Consider the following 21,368-nt stretch of genomic DNA (forward strand, 5'->3'; position numbering starts at 1 on the left):
TCATTTAGATAGAAAAAACACTCACAGTTGGGTGGCTCTTTTATTTATTTATTTATTTATTTATTTTTCAGTTTCTTTTCACGACCTTTGTTGTTTAATGCTTCTTCTGTCCTCTTCCAGGTTGGGATTCTCTACTTCCAGCCCAGTGTTTTCCGTTGCATCCTTCTGCGTTGGGTTCGACTGCTGGGTTTCGCTACCGTCTACGGGATGCTGACTCTTAAGTTGTACAGGTACTTCACCCACAGTTCGACACTGTTATCCATCCCTGGAAGCACTTATCAGATTATATTACACCTGACCTCTTAATCCTTTGATAAAGAGTCCTGTGATGTGTCAAGGCAGCGTGTTTTTCAGCTACTTCATCACCAGGCTATACTGCCTCATTAAGTGGTAAAGTAATTAAGAAAACACGGAGCGCATTGGCCCCAAATGAGCTCCATATTTAACAAAGTCCTGAATGACAGTTGCTGAGAAAAAGACAAAAACAGAACTCAGGGACAGAAAGCATCGCCAGAGGATGCAGTGGAGTGGTGTTGGGGGGGAGTTCTCCAGCTGTGAATAGCTGTTAATGAGACAGGGTGGTCCACTGTATTTAAAGTGACAGTGATGAAATTCTTCATTTGTGGGCCTTTTTTTGTCAGGTGAATCTGTCAAAATGTGCTAATGGAGATACTGATTAAGAGGATGTGGCTAACACGAGCCGGGGCCCAGTTCACCCTTCGAGGTGCAAGTTAACATATTGCACAGATCAATTTTTGATGGGGGGCTCATTAGTGGAGAGAGCAGTGGACACTTCATCAATGTGCGTGAAGGGCAGAGCCTAAGAATAGCTATGCCGGTGATGTGTTTGAGCAGAGTTTAACTCATGTTCCACAGTCTGTGGATTTGGCAGGTGGAATAAGTGCTGCAAATGTGATGGCTAGCAGTTTTTTTCTGCTGCGCTGCTTTGCAGGAAGTCAGGAAAAAGTCTTGACATGTCATTTAATCATACCTCAAGGCACACTTTCTTTTAAACCAAAGCCCTTAAATAAGTTTGCAACATATTAGCATTTTTTAATAAATAGTGTAAAATTTCACCCATTTAGTGAGGTGACAAACAAAAAGTTTGCTTTGTTTTTTTCTTTTCTGATCACTCAGCTCTAGGGTTGGGTGATATGTAAAAAATTTCCAACCGACAGTCGTCAGTCCAATAATCGTCGATCGACGATATATTCGCGTATGCGCAGACTTTTTGATGGGCGGAGCAATGTAATCATGCACGGACTGATTTGCTGTTTACAACACAGAAGGCCAAACATGGATGAACTAATTTCCCCAAAGAATTAGGGATGTCAGTGTTAATGTGGTCATCACGATTAAAAATTTTAACGCGCTTAAACCATCTGGAGTGCAGAATGAACAAACTTTGGACAAACTGCCTGAAATGCGTTGACAGAGACATTTCAGGGACTTTGACTCCGTCTGTGCTCCAGATGGGTTAATTGTTAATCGCGTTAGTCGTGATTATGCTGACAGCACTAAAAAAAGTATAAAGTTGCCAATTTGGGATGAAAGAGGTAAACCTAAGGATGTAACCAAAGCGGTGTGCCGCTTGTGCAGACGTATAGTGTGAACAAAGTACTCAAACACGACTAACTTGCATAAGCGTGTACGTGTCCACCATGCGGCTGAGTATGCAAGGCTATCACCAACTTCTGCAGCTCCATCAACACGCATTTGGGCACAGAATTTAGGAGCGTGCATTTGCTCGCAGATGAAAAAGGGTGCTGTTAAAACAGTGCTATTATTTTTTTTTCTGTTGACTGCTTCTATTAGCTCCATCATTATTAGCAAACTTACTCATGGGCAAATAAATAAATAAATCGACCTTGTAAAAACGATCACCAATGGCCTTAGCCTATCGTCGATAGTTGATATATTCGTCCTATCGCTCAACCCTACTCAGCTCTTTTTGTTATGTTTAGTAAGTTTAAGGCAGATAAACTGTTTTGGTTAAATTTCATGAACTAATATGGTCGAGAAAATCATCGATTCTGAGCATGTTGGAGCCAGTTCACAGGAAATGGTGCTAATAAAGGTAAATTCATCCATATAAAAAAAGTAATATGACGTATACTTCTCATTTCGCAAGAGACAGCATGACTAGACTAATATTTTACATCAGCATCCACCATCACGGTTAATTTTTTGCCAGGCCCACTTTTGATCACAGAGTTGACGTCGGCGTTTTCAGCATGTTTGTTTGGACACAGCAGCACACAATAAAAATCCTTTGAAAGGCTGCAATAGCACAGCAGAGAGTTTCAGTTCAGTGACTGCTATTGGCACAGGTGAGTGAAGTTCGTGTCCAAGGAGGAAGATGGGTCACACACTGACCTAAACACTTTGCATACACCCAAGTAGCATCAACAATTTATAGCCTTAACAGCCTGCGTTGTTTATGTTTTTTGGAATGAAACTTTTCAAGGAAATACATCACTTTCTCTTGCATTTTGATTAAAGTGAAGATTTAAGAATGAGTGGGCCCCTTGGGATTTTCTGGTTTTTAAGTGGGCCGCAGCACTCTTGACTTTGGGAATGGCTGCTATAAAGCTTAATAAGAGTCTATGAAAATTGAAATACTAGTTTTCTGTTAAGTATTTATGTCATATTGTGGAAGCAATATTTTTCCGATACTAATATTGCCATAGACTAATAAACCAGTGTGTAAAGCAGCTGTGATGTATTTTTTGCTTAAAGCTTTTGCATGTAGAAGGTTTCAAATTCTAGCAGATATGGGAAATAAAAAGATAAATACACTCAAGGCACACTGAGTGTAGAGGTATTTCCCTCTCATGGATACTCTGTTTACTTGAAATGACGACAGGCTTACATGAAACTTTGTGAAACAGTCTCAATGTGAGCTTCTCCCTCCACAGGGTGCTGAAGGTGTTCCTGTCCCGTACAGCCCAGAGGATCCCCTATATGACCAGCTGGCGAGTGCTACGTCTGCTGGGCATCATTCTGCTCATCGTCTGCTGGTTCCTGGTGGCTTGGACATCTGCTGTCTGTCAGAACCCGGACAGGAAGTTGGCTCTCATCGAGGTGGGCTACACGCCCAATGGGCTGCAGTTCAGCATGTGCCTCCTGGATCGCTGGGACTATATGATGGCTGTTGGTAAGTACCGTTACTGCCCTCTGCCTCTGCAGGGCGCTGTGAGTAGATTTAAGTGTGCTGCACTCTGCATGTGGGTAAGTGTGGTGAGGAAACGTGGGTTACTTGATGGACACGTGAAATTAAGAAGTGATTTGTTAGGCATGATAGCGATGGGAGTTGAAAGTGAGATGAGGGAAGAATGAGTGATGGGGTGAAGCTGGATGATTAAGACAACTCCCTTCCATGTACATTTGGAAATGTTTCCCAAAAGAAGACATTAATCCTCTCTACTGGTGCTACGCTTTTGGATGCTTTCCTGTGTTGTACACAGGAGGGGAAGGGCAACCAGCAGCAGATGAAGACAGATGAGAAATCAAAGATGCTTTGAGAGCAGCATCTCACTTTGAGCAAGTCTGCATGCTGGTGTATGTCTGCTGACTCAGGCTTCATGAGAGAGCGCTGTGGTCGTTTTAGAGTTCTGGGAAAACAGATGGACCCCCAGCCGGGCCGCCATGCTGCGCTACTGTATACTGAGGACACATTTTCATTCTGTTTATTAGGAGGTAAAAATAGGTTGGCAATATGGAAGTGCGGGGCAACTCTGATGCCACCTGAATGCAGCTTATAATTTACACCCACAGAGATGCAATAAATCTTTCAGATTTAGAAATCCACACCTGCATTTGCTCGCAGCAAGAGATATAATTGTAGTATTTTCTGCTCTGCTGTGTTTCTGCGCAGAAACAATCCCATAAAAAATGAACTCCTATCGAATAAAGACGAATTGTTAAGACCCAAGCATGCAGCAAAACTGCACTTTAAGTAGTTGTTATCATGTGCTCGCATGTGCAGAGGTAGAGGACAGTACAGGCACACTGAGATTCTTGTATTAATCTTGTGCAGTCTAACTTTATAAACATGAAAACAGTAAAAAAGCAGTTATCAGCAGTCATGGTAAGAGAACTCACTTCTTTTGCACACTCCTCTTCCTCATCCCTCACACAGCCTCTCTTGTAAATCACATGCTGGTGCGAGTTAGTTTCTTGTGACACCCATGGCAAGGTTAAATATCATAGAACACAGAAACACTATAGAAATTAGTACATGAGTAGTGAGTAGTAAGTATTTTTTAAAAATATTGCACCATACAACCTAGAGAGATTTCTTTTTCTTCATGTGATATCATGCGTGCACGTTATTCAACATATTGAATATGATATGCTGCACTAAGAAGCTCATTATGATTGCTTTGGTTGCTAGTAGGTTGCCTTGGTCACCTGTAATTTGCGACGAACAGCTTGGCTGCAAATACTTGCTAACTACTACCCAAGTGATTGTAGTTAGCAAAAGTGCAACGCAAACTGGAAATGGAGAAGGCTCCCCATCAAAGTAGAAGTTTAAAAGGTGCAGCTTTTATTTTGAAGGAAAATGGTCCCAGTTTCACTAGAAGTGTTCATACACAGGGATGAGTTAATGTCATTGGGTTAGCAGTTCTTTGTCTGCAAATCCTCTGTATAATCGGTTTCACAAAGCCCACTCTAAACTGTATGGAGGTTCATGATAGATTACAAAAAAAGAAAGTTATTCTATAGAAGTTATATTCTATAACAGAATATATGGTTAAAAGAAAGAAAGAAAAGGCTTTGAGGTAGCTAAACTTGTGAGTGAAGTCTTTTAGTTGGTAACGTACCAGAAACATTTTTTGTTTAACGCTGTAAAAAAAAAAAAATCAAGTACAAAAAAATGAACAAATCTGCCCATTTTGAAGGATTAATATGCTGGAACTACTGATAAATAATTTACAAATGCTCTGAATAGACCATTAAAAAAGAGTTAGATTTCCCTCGTTGCTCTCACTCGCTATTTTATTTCAAGGAACGGAGAAAACAAATTTATTTCTATTGTTGTCTCGAGTAAATAGTTTTACTTACAAAAATAAAAGTTTGAGATCTAATTATTTAAAAAAAGAAGTCCAACAGACAGGGAGGCGTTTACAGTAATGAGTCACTTTGCAGTGATTGTTGTTCCTATTGTAAGGAAACATGATTCACTTGCCCTCACAGGCAGCAACCTGGCGTGTTTACAGTTGCGGAGCTGGATACCTTGGAAACCTTATGTGAGGCTGCCGCGGAGGTGCACGGGGACTCATTTAATGCCCTGAGAATACAACCACAGCTGTTGCAAATGAGTCTGTCGAGCAGGCCACTTTCCTGTATACGTGTGTTTTACAACCATCTGTGGCAGCTCCATGTGTGCGCTGGAGTGTGAAGTGGCTGGTTGGTTGGTGCCCATGTAAGGAGCGTGTGCCGCATTGAAATGATTTCTTGGCCAGAGCATTCGCTGTGTTTACAGCTTGTTTTTTGTTTTTTCGCTTCCCAGCCGAGTTCCTCTTCCTGCTGTGGGCGGTCTATCTGTGTTACGCCGTGAGGACTGTGCCGTCGGCCTTCCACGAGCCTCGCTACATGGCCATCGCTGTTCATAATGAGCTTGTGCTGTCAGCTATATTCTACATCATCAGGTAAGAGCTCCTCCTCCTAGTGATTTGGCACCATGAGGTTTTTTTTGTTGAATTTAAAAAAAATGCAAATATATTCTATCGTATTATTGCATCGTACCAGAAAATTAGTAAAAGTTATATGAGATAAATAGTTTGTTTATAAGGTCAGTGAACTGCCAACATAGTCTCTTGGTTATAGCACATCGAGTAAGCTAGAATGAATCTTAAGGAAATGACATGACAGAAATCAGAAAGTCTGAAAACCTTCAAACTGCGAACATGTTTTCAATCCCATGAGGTGATTTGATGCAAATTCACACTGGGCAATGCAAACAGAGGCGAAGCCGCATTTGCGCAGGTTAAAAAATTTCAACTCAAATTTGCATCATGTTGCAAAGCAAAAACCCATGATGACAATTAGAAACGGAGCTCCACAGCTCACTTTTATGCAGAGACGGGAAAAATAGATGAAGCCTTGAAGGTGTGCAAAATGGCAAATTTTCCAGCTATCAGTTACATGCCTCCTCATCCTGTTGGTCATTCAATGGTTGGTTGCTTTTGGACAATTCAGCCCTCAGTTGCCTAGGTAACCTTCTAATTTATTTGCCACCCCCTCATATGTCGATCAACATATGTGGGGGTCGCCATTGTTGGTATTTGCTGCATTTGCTCATGCCCACTCACTTCTCCTATTATCGCTTGAAGTTGCTGAACATCTTTGGCATTTTATGTTCTCTGATCACCACATCGCTCCGTGTGTGGACCACCCTTAGCTCAGGGGGAAAGTTTGCTTTGCATTTGGTAGCCAGCAGACCAGCAATAGTACGAAAGACATTAAACATGTAGCCTAATCTAATGGATGAGGATAAAAATTGGCTGTGTAAACAGTGCTTATATTTAGAAACCACTTGAAACTGTTAATTACATTCTTTAATAATCAAATCATATTTTAAATGTCACTCAACAGTGCGGCACTTTGTACTGCAAATCATCATACTCATGATGTCAGATTGGTTTGCCAAGTGTTCCTTTCTTTGCAGGTTAGCATCCACGCGCCTGTGCTGTACTTCATGGCACATTACTCCAGTGATTATACACTAGCTTGTTCTCTCACAGCCTGCATACAACTGTTCATTTTCTAAATCACATACTGCTGTGTAGCATCTGAGAACAGTTAACTATTGCACATGAGTAAAATAGTAATTATTTACTCAACCAGCTGGTATTTGTGGTGCAGACTAGTGAGGGAAAGGTTGTTTAATCAGCTAGAAATTTCTTATATGTTATCAGTACTGCATAAGAACATTTTTGCTTTGTGTAAAGTAGTCAGTCTGTTCAGATTCTTGGTACATATGTACAGACCTGGTATAAACCAGCAGCTCTTCTCAGACACTTTGAGGTTACGGCACAGAATTTAATTATTCTGCTGCATTTTTGGTTCAGGTTGTTTGTGGTAATGGCAGGAAAGGTACTGCCCTCTTCTGGAAATGGGCAGCAGCAGCTCAAATAATTTAAAGCTACAGAGAGTTGAAGAGAAGAGGGCTGAAACCGAGCAAAATCAATTTATTTAACAAAAATAACCCAAAATGCAAACCAAGAATACAGTGGTGTGATAGAAAAATCTGTGAGGTGTCTTGATTGATTGATTGAATCTTTATTTTGAACATGTTGAAAAAGTACAACAAAATAGAATTAAAAGAGACAAATGAACAAAGCAAAACAAAAGGAAAACGAGCAACCACAACTCCAAATAACGTTCATGTTCAAAAAGGAGCAGGAAGAAGCATAAGCTTGTCTTGAAATGAAACTGGGAAGGCTCTACTCTGGGGTCCAGTGAGACTTGTTAAAGGTGGACATTTAAGTATCAGCAGATACGCAGGTACACCTGTGCTGTTTGCACAGTCAGGCTGTGTTTTCTGACTCATCACAGACAGTTTTTTGCAGTAAACTCCCCCACCTGTGCTATACTGTAAGAAGCCTACAGCTTACATCATCTGTTATAATGCTATATCCAAACTGAAAACTTTTTAAACTGATTTTCTATTTATTTATGTAATAAATTTGTCTAGAATTTTTACCAAAACACTTTGAGCATCACAAATTATATTCTGTTATATCCCATACAATACTGAATTTAGAGATTCTTTGGGTAATAATCCTCTGTCTTGAAATACGCTCCAACTTTTATTTTATGACTAACAGAGGTGTGGACTCGAGTCACATGACTTGGACTCGAGTCAGACTCGAGTCATTAATTTTATGACTTTAGACTTGACTTGAAAAAATGTTCTAAGACTTGTGACTTGACTTGGACTTTTACACCAATGACTTGGGACTTGAATTGGACTTGAACCGGTTTACTTGAAAAGACTTGATATTTTACCCCAAATACAAAATTTAACATGCATATTATATAGAGATTGAAAATGTGACGTCATTCACGGGTAGAACCGCAAAGGATTCTGGGAACTCGTGGCAAGCGGTACTAGCGCACGCAGGCTTTCAATTAAAATCAGTTATACAGCGATAAAAAGAAACACAAAAATGTCAAGAAGCTGTTGTATTATTAACTGCAATAGCCGGTCGCATGACAGCCACGGGAAGCCGACGGGTAAAGAGATCGGTTGTTATCGGATTACGTCGTTGAGGAGAAATTGTTCGAGCCATGTTTCCGAAGTAACAAAGAGGCGACTGGATTTCAGCCATTCAAAGATCAAATATAACGTCCCAGAACACTCCAGCTCACAGGTTAGTCTGCTCCAAGCATTTACACGAAGGTCAGTGTTTTTTAGTAGTTAATACGTCATTTTCATAACATAATTAGTGATATAGGTTACAAGCAAGTCTGGCGCTGAACAGAAATTGTGGCGCTATGCTCCTTTATTTATTGTGCATAAATAGTGAATTGTCCTGACACAATATTGTGTTTCGCTTCTGTTATTATGGTACATTGACAAAAACATATACTTTTATTCACAGGATAAAACAGGTTTTTTGTATCACTAATTGCCCAGTACGATTACAGCATACAATATTGTTGTCACTGCTACATTTCTGTGATGGGTACCAGAAATTATTTCCACTGCTAATTAATTACCGTTGAGCTCAAAGGTCCTATTAATAAACGGTTAAGGAATGTGTATTTATGACGACGATTTGTGAGACTGGTAAACTTATGATATGTACGATGGTCTTTACTTTCTACACGGTGCATTTCAAGGTCCTGTACCCATCCGTCGGTAAACTGTACCTGGGCTTGTTGCAGTGACCTGAAGTTACTAAACTTCATGAGTGTGTGCACTCACTCCAAGAACCGTATGATTATAAATATGCATATAAATATGCTAAGATGAGATAGCTGACTTCATCTAACTAGCAAATGTTGTACAGGCTACGTTGGTGATACAGTTTTTTTTAATGTGTATGATATTTTTGTCATGCGATTTTAAAGCCGGTCCTACAACCGCATCCAAGAATAACATGCAGCTTATCTCAGAACTGTCGGTGAAAATTATTCTTGGAGCTAGGTTTAATTGAGCTGCATTTTAAAGAGGTGCAATTTCACAATTTGTGTATATTTTCTACGTTCACTATTTTGTCATGTGTTGAGAAAAACACAGATTTTAAAATTACATGGTCTAATATTTACATTTAGCATAACTGCAACATTATTTTTTCGTTTTTGTTTTTTTTAAAGACTCGAAAGGACTTGAAATTCAAAGTTTCAGACTTGTGACTTGACTCGGACTTTTACACCAGTGACTTGAGACTCGACTCTGACTTGCCTGACATTACTTGAGACTTGACTTGAGACTTGCAAAACAATGACTTGGTCCCACCTCTGATGACTAACACTGATGATAACTGACAGTAACATAACTGACAGGATCAGTTAAAAGAAAAAGAGACACTTTTATTTAAGATATTTAAGATAAAGAAGTGGGTTTTTTTGTTTGTTTTGTCTGTTTTATTTGGATGGCAGTCTGTGTCACTTTTGCCTCACAGCTAAAAGGTGTTGGGTTCAAATCCAGCTCAGGACCTTTCTGTGTGCACACGTAAATGGAATAATAAAGGAAACAAAAGCAAAGTCCAAGTTTAACAAACACAAAAATCAGAACCTTAACACTGGAATAACAGTAAGGCTCGAATCCACCCACATAGCGCTCTAAGCATAGTTACTAATAGATACATTGTGTTCAGCATGCAAATGTTGTCACTTAAATTTGCAAAATTCCCAGTACGTACTGGCTCCATATTTAATATCATAGTCTGTCTTCAGGTTGTCATTTTGATGTTTATATCCTCCAGTAGATCGCCTGATTTCCGTGTACGCTAGCTCAACTGTTCTGTTCAGCTCGTAGTTAATTTTGATCATAGTGAAATCAGCCCTCTCCCTCCAGTCTACACGTCAAGTAGCTGCAATGTGCAGTTTTAATAAATGAGATGTTTCAGCTGACACTGCCACAGCCGCTCCTAGCTCGAGCCGCCCTAATTGAGAGCTCAGCTACATCACATTATTCACTAATGAACCATGTCAGGGTGATTTTTTTTTTCTAAGACAGCATCAATTACTTGAACTATTGGTAGCTTTATTATCGTTCATTACCAATAAATTGTGCATGATCGATAGTTTACTGGAAGAAATGCGAGTTTTTAAGTGTTCTGATGTCTTTTTGAACATCTGGCTCTTGTGATTGCTTGGCCAGTTCTTTTAACGAGCCTCTCGAGCATTGTTGTGAGGCTTTCCTCTGCAGAAAATGGCCAGATGAGGTCCTTAATAAACTGGAGAACTGCCTGGTGTGGTGGGTTAATTCCGTCTGGTTGCCACCTGGGGCTCCAGTGTGCACCGGGGCTAGTTAAAGGCAACCGCCATCCATTTATGTTGCATGAAGAACCTGCTATTTGATCCCATAGTGACCAGTTAAAGCTCAGGCTTCCGTGTTGGCTGTGGTCATCTTCAGGTATAAGCCAGGTCCAGGTAAATGGGATGCTGGAATGAAACCGCTGGAGTCGTAGGAGTGGTGGAGATCGCTCAGTGAAATGCTGCTGGCTGAGAGGAAACAGCATGCCAGAGTTATTAAATCCTCATCTGCACACAAACTCATCACAAAACACGAAGGAGAGAAGACTTCAAAGCTTCGAGACATTTCATATGCTGGACGTTTGCCTTCATTCATGCCTCACAGCTATTACCACAGTAACTGTTTGTTAATTAGCCATTTGCCAACCTCAGCAACGTAATGAGCCTGCTACATGACATTTGCTTGTTAGAGGCTCTCCAGTGGTGGAATTAGCATCTAACAAGACATGCCTTCATATCCTTAGTGCACACGAGGTCTCACTGTGCTGAAAGCCTGTTAGTTCGTTCTAAATAACAGGCTGGAGCTACTCCTCTCACCACTGTTGTTTCAGATGGTAATTATCTTATTTTCCTCCAACTGCTGCAGCACAGCTAGCCTAGTGTGTTCCCGTCTGATGTACACATAGACTGAATCTTTTGACCAGATGAAGGTCACTCCTTTTTATTGTGAATCCAATTGAGCGGATGAGGAAAATATTGTGTCCTTGCTGGCACGAGGATCACCCAAGTAGAACACTGCAGGAGTGCATTTGACGACTAGACAGACACTGCTGCTAAATCTGCTGCACTGGTGGTAGCTTTCTCTCCCACATCCATCTGTATCCAAGAGCTTTGATGCAGGTTTCACTTCAGTTAGTGAATGAACACTTTAAAGTTGATGAACTATAATAAAGACGTGTCTTTGTGTCCAAATACTTTCCTGGTTTATGTGATGAGATTTAGCAGGTTGAATAGTGATGCTGAACAGCTTTATAGATATCAGAATATAAGAAACTGAAATCCTATCGGCAGTCAATGAAATTGACTAACATCAGCTTCACATCTGGATGTCTGTCTTTATTTTTACAGGTTCACTCTCGCTCCTGAGCTGCATCCAGACTGGATGCTGCTCCTGTTCTTCACCCACACTCACCTAACTGTCACTGTCACCCTGGGTCTTCTACTCATTCCTAAGGTAACCATTTCAATGTATGCAATACATTCACAAATGTATGGAAAAGATGGGTGTAGTATCTAATTGAATTTAAGTTTATTTATATAACGTCAAATCCCAACAACAGTCGCCTCATGACGCTTTATATTGCAAAGTAAAGACCCTACAATAATAATTGTAGTTTGTGAACCATCACTGTGAGACCTCAGTTTCAGAAGCTCTGAATCACAAGCACCCCTCCATGCTCACAGTGTAGCAACTTGTATAGATTTAGTCTATGAGGTTGCCCTAAAAAAGTCGCTAGGGTGAAAAAGTATATTCACCAACCAGGTAGTGAGTAGTTACTGGAGGTTATTTTACTTTTTACTTTGTGTTGTAATAAAAACCTGCTTGTGATTGCTTTGGTCGCTAACAGATTGCCATAGATGAGTCAGTGTCTTGCATGCAAACTGTGGTCAATTTTGGCAAACTGCTAGCGACCAATGAAATCGCAAGGTTTTTGGTGCAGCAACCACTCGGCAACCAGCTGGGGTATATGCATTTTTCCAAAGGTTGCTATGGAGTCGCTGACTGGTCTCTTGACTTATGTGACTGGGGCCTAAAATAGTGTGTACTCATAGAACAAATCAGCAGTAAGCACTCTGAGTATCTGTTGGGCTTATTTCCAGTTTTAGATGTCATGCTCCCTAGGTCAGTTAGCCTTAAAGTTCTTATTAATTCAAGTTTAAGCTCCAAAAATTTACAGTAGCGTTCCTCTCCAGTTGAAAACATCTACCTGCCAGTTATGTATAAAAAGATACCTTTTCTCATTGACTTTTTCAATATTGGATCATTTTCCAACTGCACCTTTTTTGAAGACTATTTGCCCTTATTTTGTTTTCTATACTACGTATAATTTCTTTTTCTAAATTGTTTTTAAGTAGCTTCTAGCTTTCTTTTACTTAGACTTTTAATTGTTTTCTTATTTTATAATTGCTTGCTGTTCAGCACTTTGACAGTATGCAAGAGAGGTGAAGAAGAGAGTGCAGGCAGGGTGGGGTGGTTGGAGATGAGTGTTGGGGGTGATTTATGTCTGAGGGATAGCAGCAAGAGTGACAGGGAAGGTTTACAAAACAGTAGTGAGAATGCTATGATGTATGTTTCATGGCATTGACATTGGCACTGACAAAAACAGGAGGCAGAGCTGGAGATGTTGAGACTTTCATTGGGACATAATTAGAAATGACTACATCAGACAGACAGCTCGAGTTGAGCAGTTTGGAGACAAAGTTAGAGGTTTGTGCAGAGGAGAAATAGTGGATTATTGGATGGTGAACATGGATCTGGCAGTCAGGAAATGCAGAGGGGTGATGTGATAGAGGAGGACACTAGAAATAGGGTCCACAATTCCCTGTGGACACCCCTAAGGGAAGGAAAGAAGAAGAAGAATCTGTGCAGCACTTAAGTTTCATTTAAATGTTCTACTGTATATGAGTAAATTGCCTTAACTTGGCCATTCAACTTGCCCCCACTGGCCCAGATTTAAAGCACTTCTCCATTGGCTTCACCTTTCATATGTAGCCTGTGCTTACATGCTGCTTTACTTGTAATTTAGCTCCTTTGGTATTCGATGCTGTCCAGGATTTAGGCATTTCCAATTTAAGATATTGTTATTATTGTTGTTTTTATTCTTACTTTTTATTTTATTAATTATCTTTCATGGTGGTCTTTATTTTCATCAGTAAAATATAATGTTTTATATTTGCTATATAGACACGTAAATACATAGTAATGCACTAAAGAACTGTTTCCATCTTCTTAAATAATGTTAGGTTAAGTAAGTAAGCTATATATGTATATTGTGATTTCTGCATTGTTTGCTTTTCCTTGCTTAAGAAATGTAATGGAAACAATCAGTGTTGACCAATTTTACCGCCCTCCATCAGTTCCTGTTTGCTGGCACCCACATGAGAGATGATATCGCGTCTGAGGCCTATGAGGACGAGTTGGACATGGGTCGCTCTGGATCGTACCTCAACAGCAGCATAACGTCAGCATGGAGCGAGCACAGCCTGGACCCTGAGGACATCAGGGTGAGGGGTGTTTCCACCAACTTTTACATTTCCATTGTGCACCTTTTGAATCCTCCAAAAATACTGAGCCATGGCAGTTTTTTATTGCAGACACCAGACGAAATGGGCCATCTCAATTCTATTAATGGCTGTGGCATAAGGTCTTGCGACAGCCTTTGGGAAAAACGTGCCAACGTGAGCAGAGATATCTGTTTGTCTGTTAGAGCTGAAGAAGTCTCTCTACCAAAATATTTGGGTACCATAAGCCTATAATGTAGAAGAGGGGGTTTTATGGTGACATCCAGGTGTTTGAGAGCATTCACTGTCACGGAGGGAAATGCAGATTGAAATCCAACTGATTCAGGATCTGAGCTTAGAGGCTGTTTCAGACCTAACACTAAAAGACACTCCGTTTTCTTATTTGATGCTGTCCTAAACTGTCCCGTCTTTGCTTTTTTTCAGCATGTGATACTCTGTAATGCATTATTTAAAAACTGTTTGTAGTCACGTGTCATTAGGTAGTACTGCATGCTTTCTGTGCAGCAGATTGTGTGCTTTTCTGTAGCAGTGTTTGAGCGCGACCTTTGTTTGTTTGTTTTCTTTATTTAGCCAGGTTAATGTCTTTAAAAAAAGACTTATAACTTTGTATCTGTCTTATCATTGATGTGTAGGAAGAGCTGAAGAAACTGTACTCCCAGTTGGAGATTTACAAAAGGAAGAAGATGCTAGCAAACAACCCTCATCTCCAGAAAAAGCGAAGCTCTAAGAAAGGGTTAGGTCGCTCGCTGATGAGGCGCATCACAGAGATTCCCGAGTCCGTGCATCGCCAGTGCAGCCGTGAAGAGAAGGAGGCGGGAGAGCATGGCAGCAATCGTAACAGCATCTCCATGCTGAAGAAAACCCCCTTGGATACGACTCACCCAGCAAAACCAGCGAAGGAAGAGACACTGAAAAACAAGGTGTTCTCCCTGAAGAAGTCACACAGTAGCTATGATCACGTCCGGGACCAGAATGAGGACTCCAGCAGCACTGTAAATGATAAGATTGATGAGAACACAGCTGAAGGGTCCCTCCTGGATACACTTATGGGCAAGAAGCTGGTCAAGAAGACATCCAGTGAGAACATAAACGCCCCCAGTGAATCTACAGAATCAGTTCCCTTGGTATGCAAGTCAGCAAGCGCCCATAATCTCTCTGCAGACAAGAAACCAATTCATCCTAGAGCCTCCATGCTGCAGAAGTCCCTCAGTGTCATTGCTAGTGCCAAAGAGAAGACTTTGGGCTTGACTGGAAAGACCCAGGGTACAGAGGAAAGCAATAAGAAGAGTCAGCCAAAGAGCAAAGACACAAAGGCAAATGTAGAGCCAGAAAATGAATGCCAACCCAAGATGATTATCAGCCAGTCAGTCGAGTACAAACAAAGCACCACAAAAGGCATAATCATGAAACAGCCAGTTAGTGGCAGCCAACCGACAATCTGCTCCGACCCCATTAAGGGAAAAGACCTCTATGATCTCTCAGAAGTATGCCCCTGGGAGGTGGAAGATCTCCCAACTCCATCTGAAAATAAGGTTCAAAAGCATGTATCTATTGCACCAAAGGAAACCACAACTGTTCATGGAGGTAGCACGAAAGGAGCCAAGTCTCAGAAGCAGAAAGGTTCTGATCATTCTCCATCCAGTGGCAGGCACCCAAAGGAGATTCAGAGGTCATCGGCTATTCGAGCAGAGGTGTGCCCATGGGAAGACAGAGGTGAGAGTCAAGCCAGTCAAGCGGAACCATCGAAGCAATCGATGTCTCAGTCTAAAGCCCAGCAGCCTCCCTCTTCAGTTGAAAGCTCCAGAACACATCGGGCAGATGTTTGTCCCTGGGACTTCGAAGAGCTGAAAAAACCAACAGAGTCAGCTCACTCACCAGACGTGACAAAGCAGAAAAAGGGAACCTCTCCAATGGATGTGAGAGATCCACCTAAAGGATCACTCCAGCCACTAATATCAAAAGTCGACGTCTGTCCATGGGAATTCGACAACAGTGCAGCTGCTCCAAATTCAGAGAGGATACCCAGCCCCTCACAAGCACCCAAAACCAAGGAGTCCCCTTCTAAAAAGAAAGGGCCCCCTTTCACAAGAACAGTTGACCAAGAAAAATCAAAAGACACTGATGATGAGAAAAGCAGAACAAAGGTGAAGGACAAGAGTAAATCTTCAGAGAAACATGTCGGCCAGCAAAAAATGGCCGAGGTCTGCCCGTGGGATGTAGAGAGTCACCAGGAAATGCTGCTGGTAGAAAAAAGGAAAAGCGCTAATGTTGGAGCAGCCAAAGAAAAGCAGGCGGAAGTCTGTCCGTGGGATTTTGAGGAAAAAACGGATACAGACAAAAGTTCTTCTGCAGTGAAACAGAGCAAACCAACTCCTAAAGGGGGGCCTGTAGGTGCTGCTAAAAAGGCAGATGTTTGTCCCTGGGACTTTGAGGATAGTACGTCGAGCAAGAAAGCATGACACTCAACCTTAATGGACCACTGATATATTATAATTATTGATGTATACTTTTTTTCCACTTTGAAATCGTTAAATATCACCTTTTACTATTAGTACGGTGACTTGGAAGCAAAGTTGATCCACAAGTTGCCTTCCTTTCCAAGGTTTTGTTCCTGTTTTATCTATTTTGGAAAAAAGTGAAATCTACAAAAAAAAAAAAGTCATGATGAGCATTCCAGATTATTACAGGGCACTCCTGAAGAGAAATTGTAGACTAATTATGCAACTTTTAATTCAGTCTTTTCACTTCATAAGCAATGTTAAACATCCATGTTCACCATGTCAGCTGTTCTTACTTTTTTTTTGCTATGATTAGTTCTTGGACGAGACTGTAGAGACAAATATTGATGTGTATAAACAAGAAAGTATAAAATTAAGGTTGAATTGCATAACAGGGAAAGTGAAAGCCAAAGAACAAGTGAACAGTTGCAAAGAGGGATGCAGGTCTCGAAGCTCTAAAGTTAATTTATTAGTTTTTGTCCTTGGCGTAGGAAAGAAATCAGTCTATAGCACTTTAGCCAATTTCACAAATTAAGAACTGAGGACAGGTTATGTCCAACTTGTACATTTTGTCTTCTTATTTTCAACCACATGGCATGATATCACACACGATATAACACACTGACCAAACTCAGACATGTTTTGTTTGTTTTTTGTTTAGATCTATTTAATTGTAGTTCTCAGCAGATTAAAATGCTTCCAAGTCTGCGGAGATGTACTGTATGTGCCTATCTAACTAGCATTGTCTTGTATCAGTCTGAAGAGAAGCGAGTGTCTTCTTCTTCAGCATTTTGTGATGGTGAATTATATAAACAGCATGCACAGCCAGGTATCGAGAGTAGATGAAGCCTACCGGTTTGTCTACTAAAACAGTTAATGTGTTGGCAAATCTATAATGTTGTTTTCAGTTCACTTTTTTGAGACCCTGTTTTATAGTTTCAAAAGCTAAAGGGTGATATTTGAGAGCAGCGTTAACATGAATGTGTCAGATATGTTCACATATGTCAAAAGTAGTGAAGGAAAAGTTATTTGCACCAGCTTTGTGTATGAATCCAGCTTGGATCTTCGTCTTGCACCAAATGTGAGTAAGTGTGTGCCTGAGGATGCAATATTTAAAGGACAAATGAGATGCAGAAAAATTTGCAGAAGATCTGTTCTTGCCTTTGTGTTTACCATCCTACTGCCTCAACGTAAAAAAAAGGAAAGCAACTTCTCTTACACAATAACAGAAGCATTCTGGGTAATTAAAACTTGGGTTCTGTCTAGTAGTTGTGGCCACTAAAATTTGCCAGATAGTCCCACAGGTTTTTAAGGAGACTTCTGGCTTAGCTAAAACTGTCTGGAAGTTATTACTTAGTCTGGATAATCATCCATCAAAATTAAACAAATTAACATGCTATGCATCTGTAGATTATAGTCTAATGTAATGGCCTAAAAGCAAAAGACACCCTGTTTGAAAATGAAGGAGACACTAATCGCTTTTGGGTCATGTCAGCAAGGGCAGTTAGCATAAATATCGAAAATGTGGAGATCCATGCTGTAGCAACAGAAAGTAACCTTTAGTTAAAGAAATGAGCTGCCTGAAATGCTGCTGTGCCTCTGGGACCTCGTTTTTCATAGACATAGCTACTTTTTCTGGATCTTGCAGCGATAGATGACTTTGTTAGCTACACTTGTGTGCTACACTGCACTTGAGCCCACTATGTTTAAGTCAGTCAATCCCTTGAGAATATTGAAAATGCCCAACTTTACAGTGTGCGAGTGATCTGACAAATATTATAGATTATGATGCATTTCAATGTACTAAGAGTCTATGCAAGAGGTCTGTACAACAGTTGTAATGAGTGTGAGTGCTGGTATGTTTTTGTTTACACTCAACTGTTCACTGTTCATTAGCGCAAATCTTGACTTAGTCAGTCACATGGTCATGGTCAAAAAGACCTGCTAATAGGGAAGTTTAGAATGGGAAAAATCTGTGATTTAAGTGACTGAACGTAGTATGATTGTGGTTGTCAGATGAGCTGGGATGAATATTTCAGAAACTGCTGATTTGTTTATATTTTCTCACATTCCCACTCTAGAGTTTACAGAGAATGGTCCAAAAACAGAGAAAAATATCCGGTGAATGGCAGTTCTCTGGGCAAAAATGACATTTTTGATGTGAGAAGTCGGAGGAGAATGGCCAAACTACTTGGAATTGATAGGAAAGAAAGAAAAATACTTATAACCACTTGTTACAAGCAACGTATGCAGAAGAGCATCTCTTAACCTTGAAGCCGATGACCTATAGCTGGAGAAGCCTGTCCTAGATGCTATTTCTGTCAGCTAAGAACAAGAAACTGAGCCTATTTCACATTGACTCACCAGAACTGGACAATAGAAGACTGGAAAAATATTCCCTCTGGTCTAAGAAGCCTCAATTTTTGCTCCAACATTTGCATGGTAGAGTTAGAAGCTGGAGTTAACAACACAAAAGCATGGTTCAACTCTGTATCAGTGGTTCAGGGTGATGCTGGTGGTGTTGTAATAGCTTGGGGGATGTAGGCCTCTAATACAAATTCATCACCGTTTAAATGCCACAGCCTACCCCAGTATTGTTGCTGATCCTTTTATGATCACAGCGTACCCATTGTCCGATAGCTGCTCCCCGTAGGCTAACGCAAACCTCAAATCATCTCAAATGGTTTCTTGAACATTACGTTAAGTTCACTGTACTCAAATGGCCTCCACCAAACCTTAATCCAATAGCGCACCTTCCAGTGGTGAGATTCACATTATGGATCTACAGCAACTGTGTGATCATGCCACTATGAACCAAAGTCTCTGAAGAATATTTCCAGGACTTTGCTCGCTAGTACCAGGTTGGGTTAGTTAAGGTAAGTTGATGACTTATACCTTCATCCTCACTTCCACATGTGGTTCTTTCTGGCTCCAAAAAATAGAAGAAATCCCAACAGCAGCCGAAATGCCAAACTCAACTCTTCATCAGTGATGTCATGTTGTTCACATCCATCTTTTATTTACTTATATAGTGTTTCAAAGTTTATGGTCTAGTGCAGATTAAGCATCAAGTCTGAAATCTGCAATGTAGGAAACTCTGGACACAGACAGGGATGAATGAAGGTTCATCAAGTATGATCCTATCTAAATGATAGAAACAGTGGCCATAACTTCCAAAATAAAATCCAAGTTTTTATTAACTGGATAAAGGAACTGTCATTGAATGATATGAAATACTGACAATAGTGTGACCTTTTATATTTAAAGGTTAAGCACTGCTGCAGTTTTTCTTTGCATCTCCATATTAGGCGTCATTTCAACTTAAATACAAATCAGACTGAACCCCCATTTGTTTATCAACCTAATAAGTTCATAATTAAACTTAGCATGGTAGTTATCAAATAATAATCTGACTAAATCTTTTAAAGGTTTTGAGATGTGCCGTGTTTTGTATCAAAATGTCTAAATAGTCACCATAAACTATCAAAGTGAAAAAAATACCCGCATTTATATTTGCAGTTGTGTGTCAGTAAAGCATCCACAGTGCATTGTGGTATCTTGTGAGAATTACTGATTGTAATTGTCTGTGTTCATGTCAATTTCCTCAGAACCCATTAGGGGTTGGTAATGACTATGATTCAGGCCAGTACCCATCGGTGAGTTTTCTTGAATTACTAAATTTCTTTGGCACAACTCAAATGAAAACAATCCAGCAACTGATATCATTTTCTGAGAATTACCTCCACCTCCAGCCTGTGGGAGGTGTCAGAGAGCACTGATTGATTGCAATCCTTTGATGGATCCTTGTGATCTTTATGAACCAGATGTTAAGCGTCATCTATCATCTGAGTCAGGATTTTATTGCATGAGTACAGCGACATTTGAAAAGCCCCTTCTTTATTTAAACCTAACTTTGGAGTCACTGCCATTTTCACTGAACTCGGGAGAAGAATAACCTGCTGCCTCTTTTACTGTCACTGTAGGAAAGTTATTTCAAAATGGAAAGATGTGTTTGTTTTCATATTTCAAAGTGAAATGGAGCGAATAGAGGCTCCATGATTTTGGTTGAATTTAATCCCAAAAAGAAAAAGAACCAAAAACAAGCAATATGCTAGCATTTTTAACAACAGAAGGAATTTTTATGGTGTCATTTATGTTGATTTTAAAACTAAACCCCAAAAAATGACAGTGCAACATCCCAGCACTAAATGAAGTCACTGTTTTATGTAACTTTGAGTCTACTTTTTTAATTTACAATAGCGTGCTTGCTGCAGGAATTCTCAGTTCTGCCAGTCCATAGCTGTATGCGTATTAAACAGTGTGATACATAACCAAGTGTTTGTTACTGTCCGTCTCTCTGGAATTCATCAATGAGTCTGTGAGTATTTGAACCTCAGCCATTTACTCGGGTGTGAAAATCCAAGACCATTGTTCTTGTACCACGCCGTGTCCCGTAGCTTCTTTGTCCTCCAATTGTCCTCCATGGTGCATTTTTGTTGGTTAGCTGCTTTCATTTAAACCTGACTTCTATTTCTTGTGACCAAACAAAGTCACACAAAGGCAAATACAACTACTACTATCGCTACTACTACTACTACTCAACGCTGTAACGTCGTAAATCTTGCTCTTGTGGCTTCTGCATGAATTCAAGAAATTAGTAGGACCGATGTTTCACTGCCCTTGATAGAACAAAAAAATAAATAAAGAAAAGAAAAAATTGATCTTTTATGGACTGTTACAAGTTGTATAGTGAGTGATACTGTCTCTAACCCACTGTATTGTGCTTGTTATAACTATTGCTCTATGACAAGCTTATAGCATCAATATATGGGAATATTTGGTAGATTTATATTGTGTTATATTGTGATAGCATGTACATAAAAGATACCTCCTCTGCAATAAATATTTATATGAAAATTAACTGTGCGTTCTCCTCTGTTTCCACTACAATGCTTCAGATCCTACAGGAAGACAGTCCCGTGATGCATTTCTGCTTATAATCATGCCTGTCTCAGATTGATTTGCTTATTCTTTGTGCAGACATACAGTTGGAGAAAGTCCAGCATTTAACGACCTTGTGCATCATAACCACTTTAGAGTATGTGCTTCTTGGCGACTGCCCTGAAATGCTTT

General features: G+C 40.2%; 1 protein-coding gene across 1 annotated transcript in view; it reads left to right on the forward strand.

The window, feature by feature from the left end:
* The window catches only part of gpr158a (G protein-coupled receptor 158a), a 94,493-nt gene extending 73,372 nt beyond the window's left edge, over positions 1–21,121 (forward strand). The window contains 6 exon segments of the mRNA XM_082546663.1: positions 121–230; positions 2,919–3,157; positions 5,516–5,654; positions 11,563–11,668; positions 13,573–13,719; positions 14,370–21,121. Of these exon segments, the coding sequence (XP_082402789.1) occupies positions 121–230; positions 2,919–3,157; positions 5,516–5,654; positions 11,563–11,668; positions 13,573–13,719; positions 14,370–16,196 (2,568 nt within the window). The 3' untranslated portion in view covers positions 16,197–21,121.
* The last annotated feature ends 247 nt before the right edge of the window (positions 21,122–21,368 follow it).

Source organism: Aulonocara stuartgranti, assembly GCF_965226115.1.
Source record: "Aulonocara stuartgranti genome assembly, chromosome: 9".
Lineage (NCBI taxonomy): Eukaryota > Metazoa > Chordata > Actinopteri > Cichliformes > Cichlidae > Aulonocara > Aulonocara stuartgranti.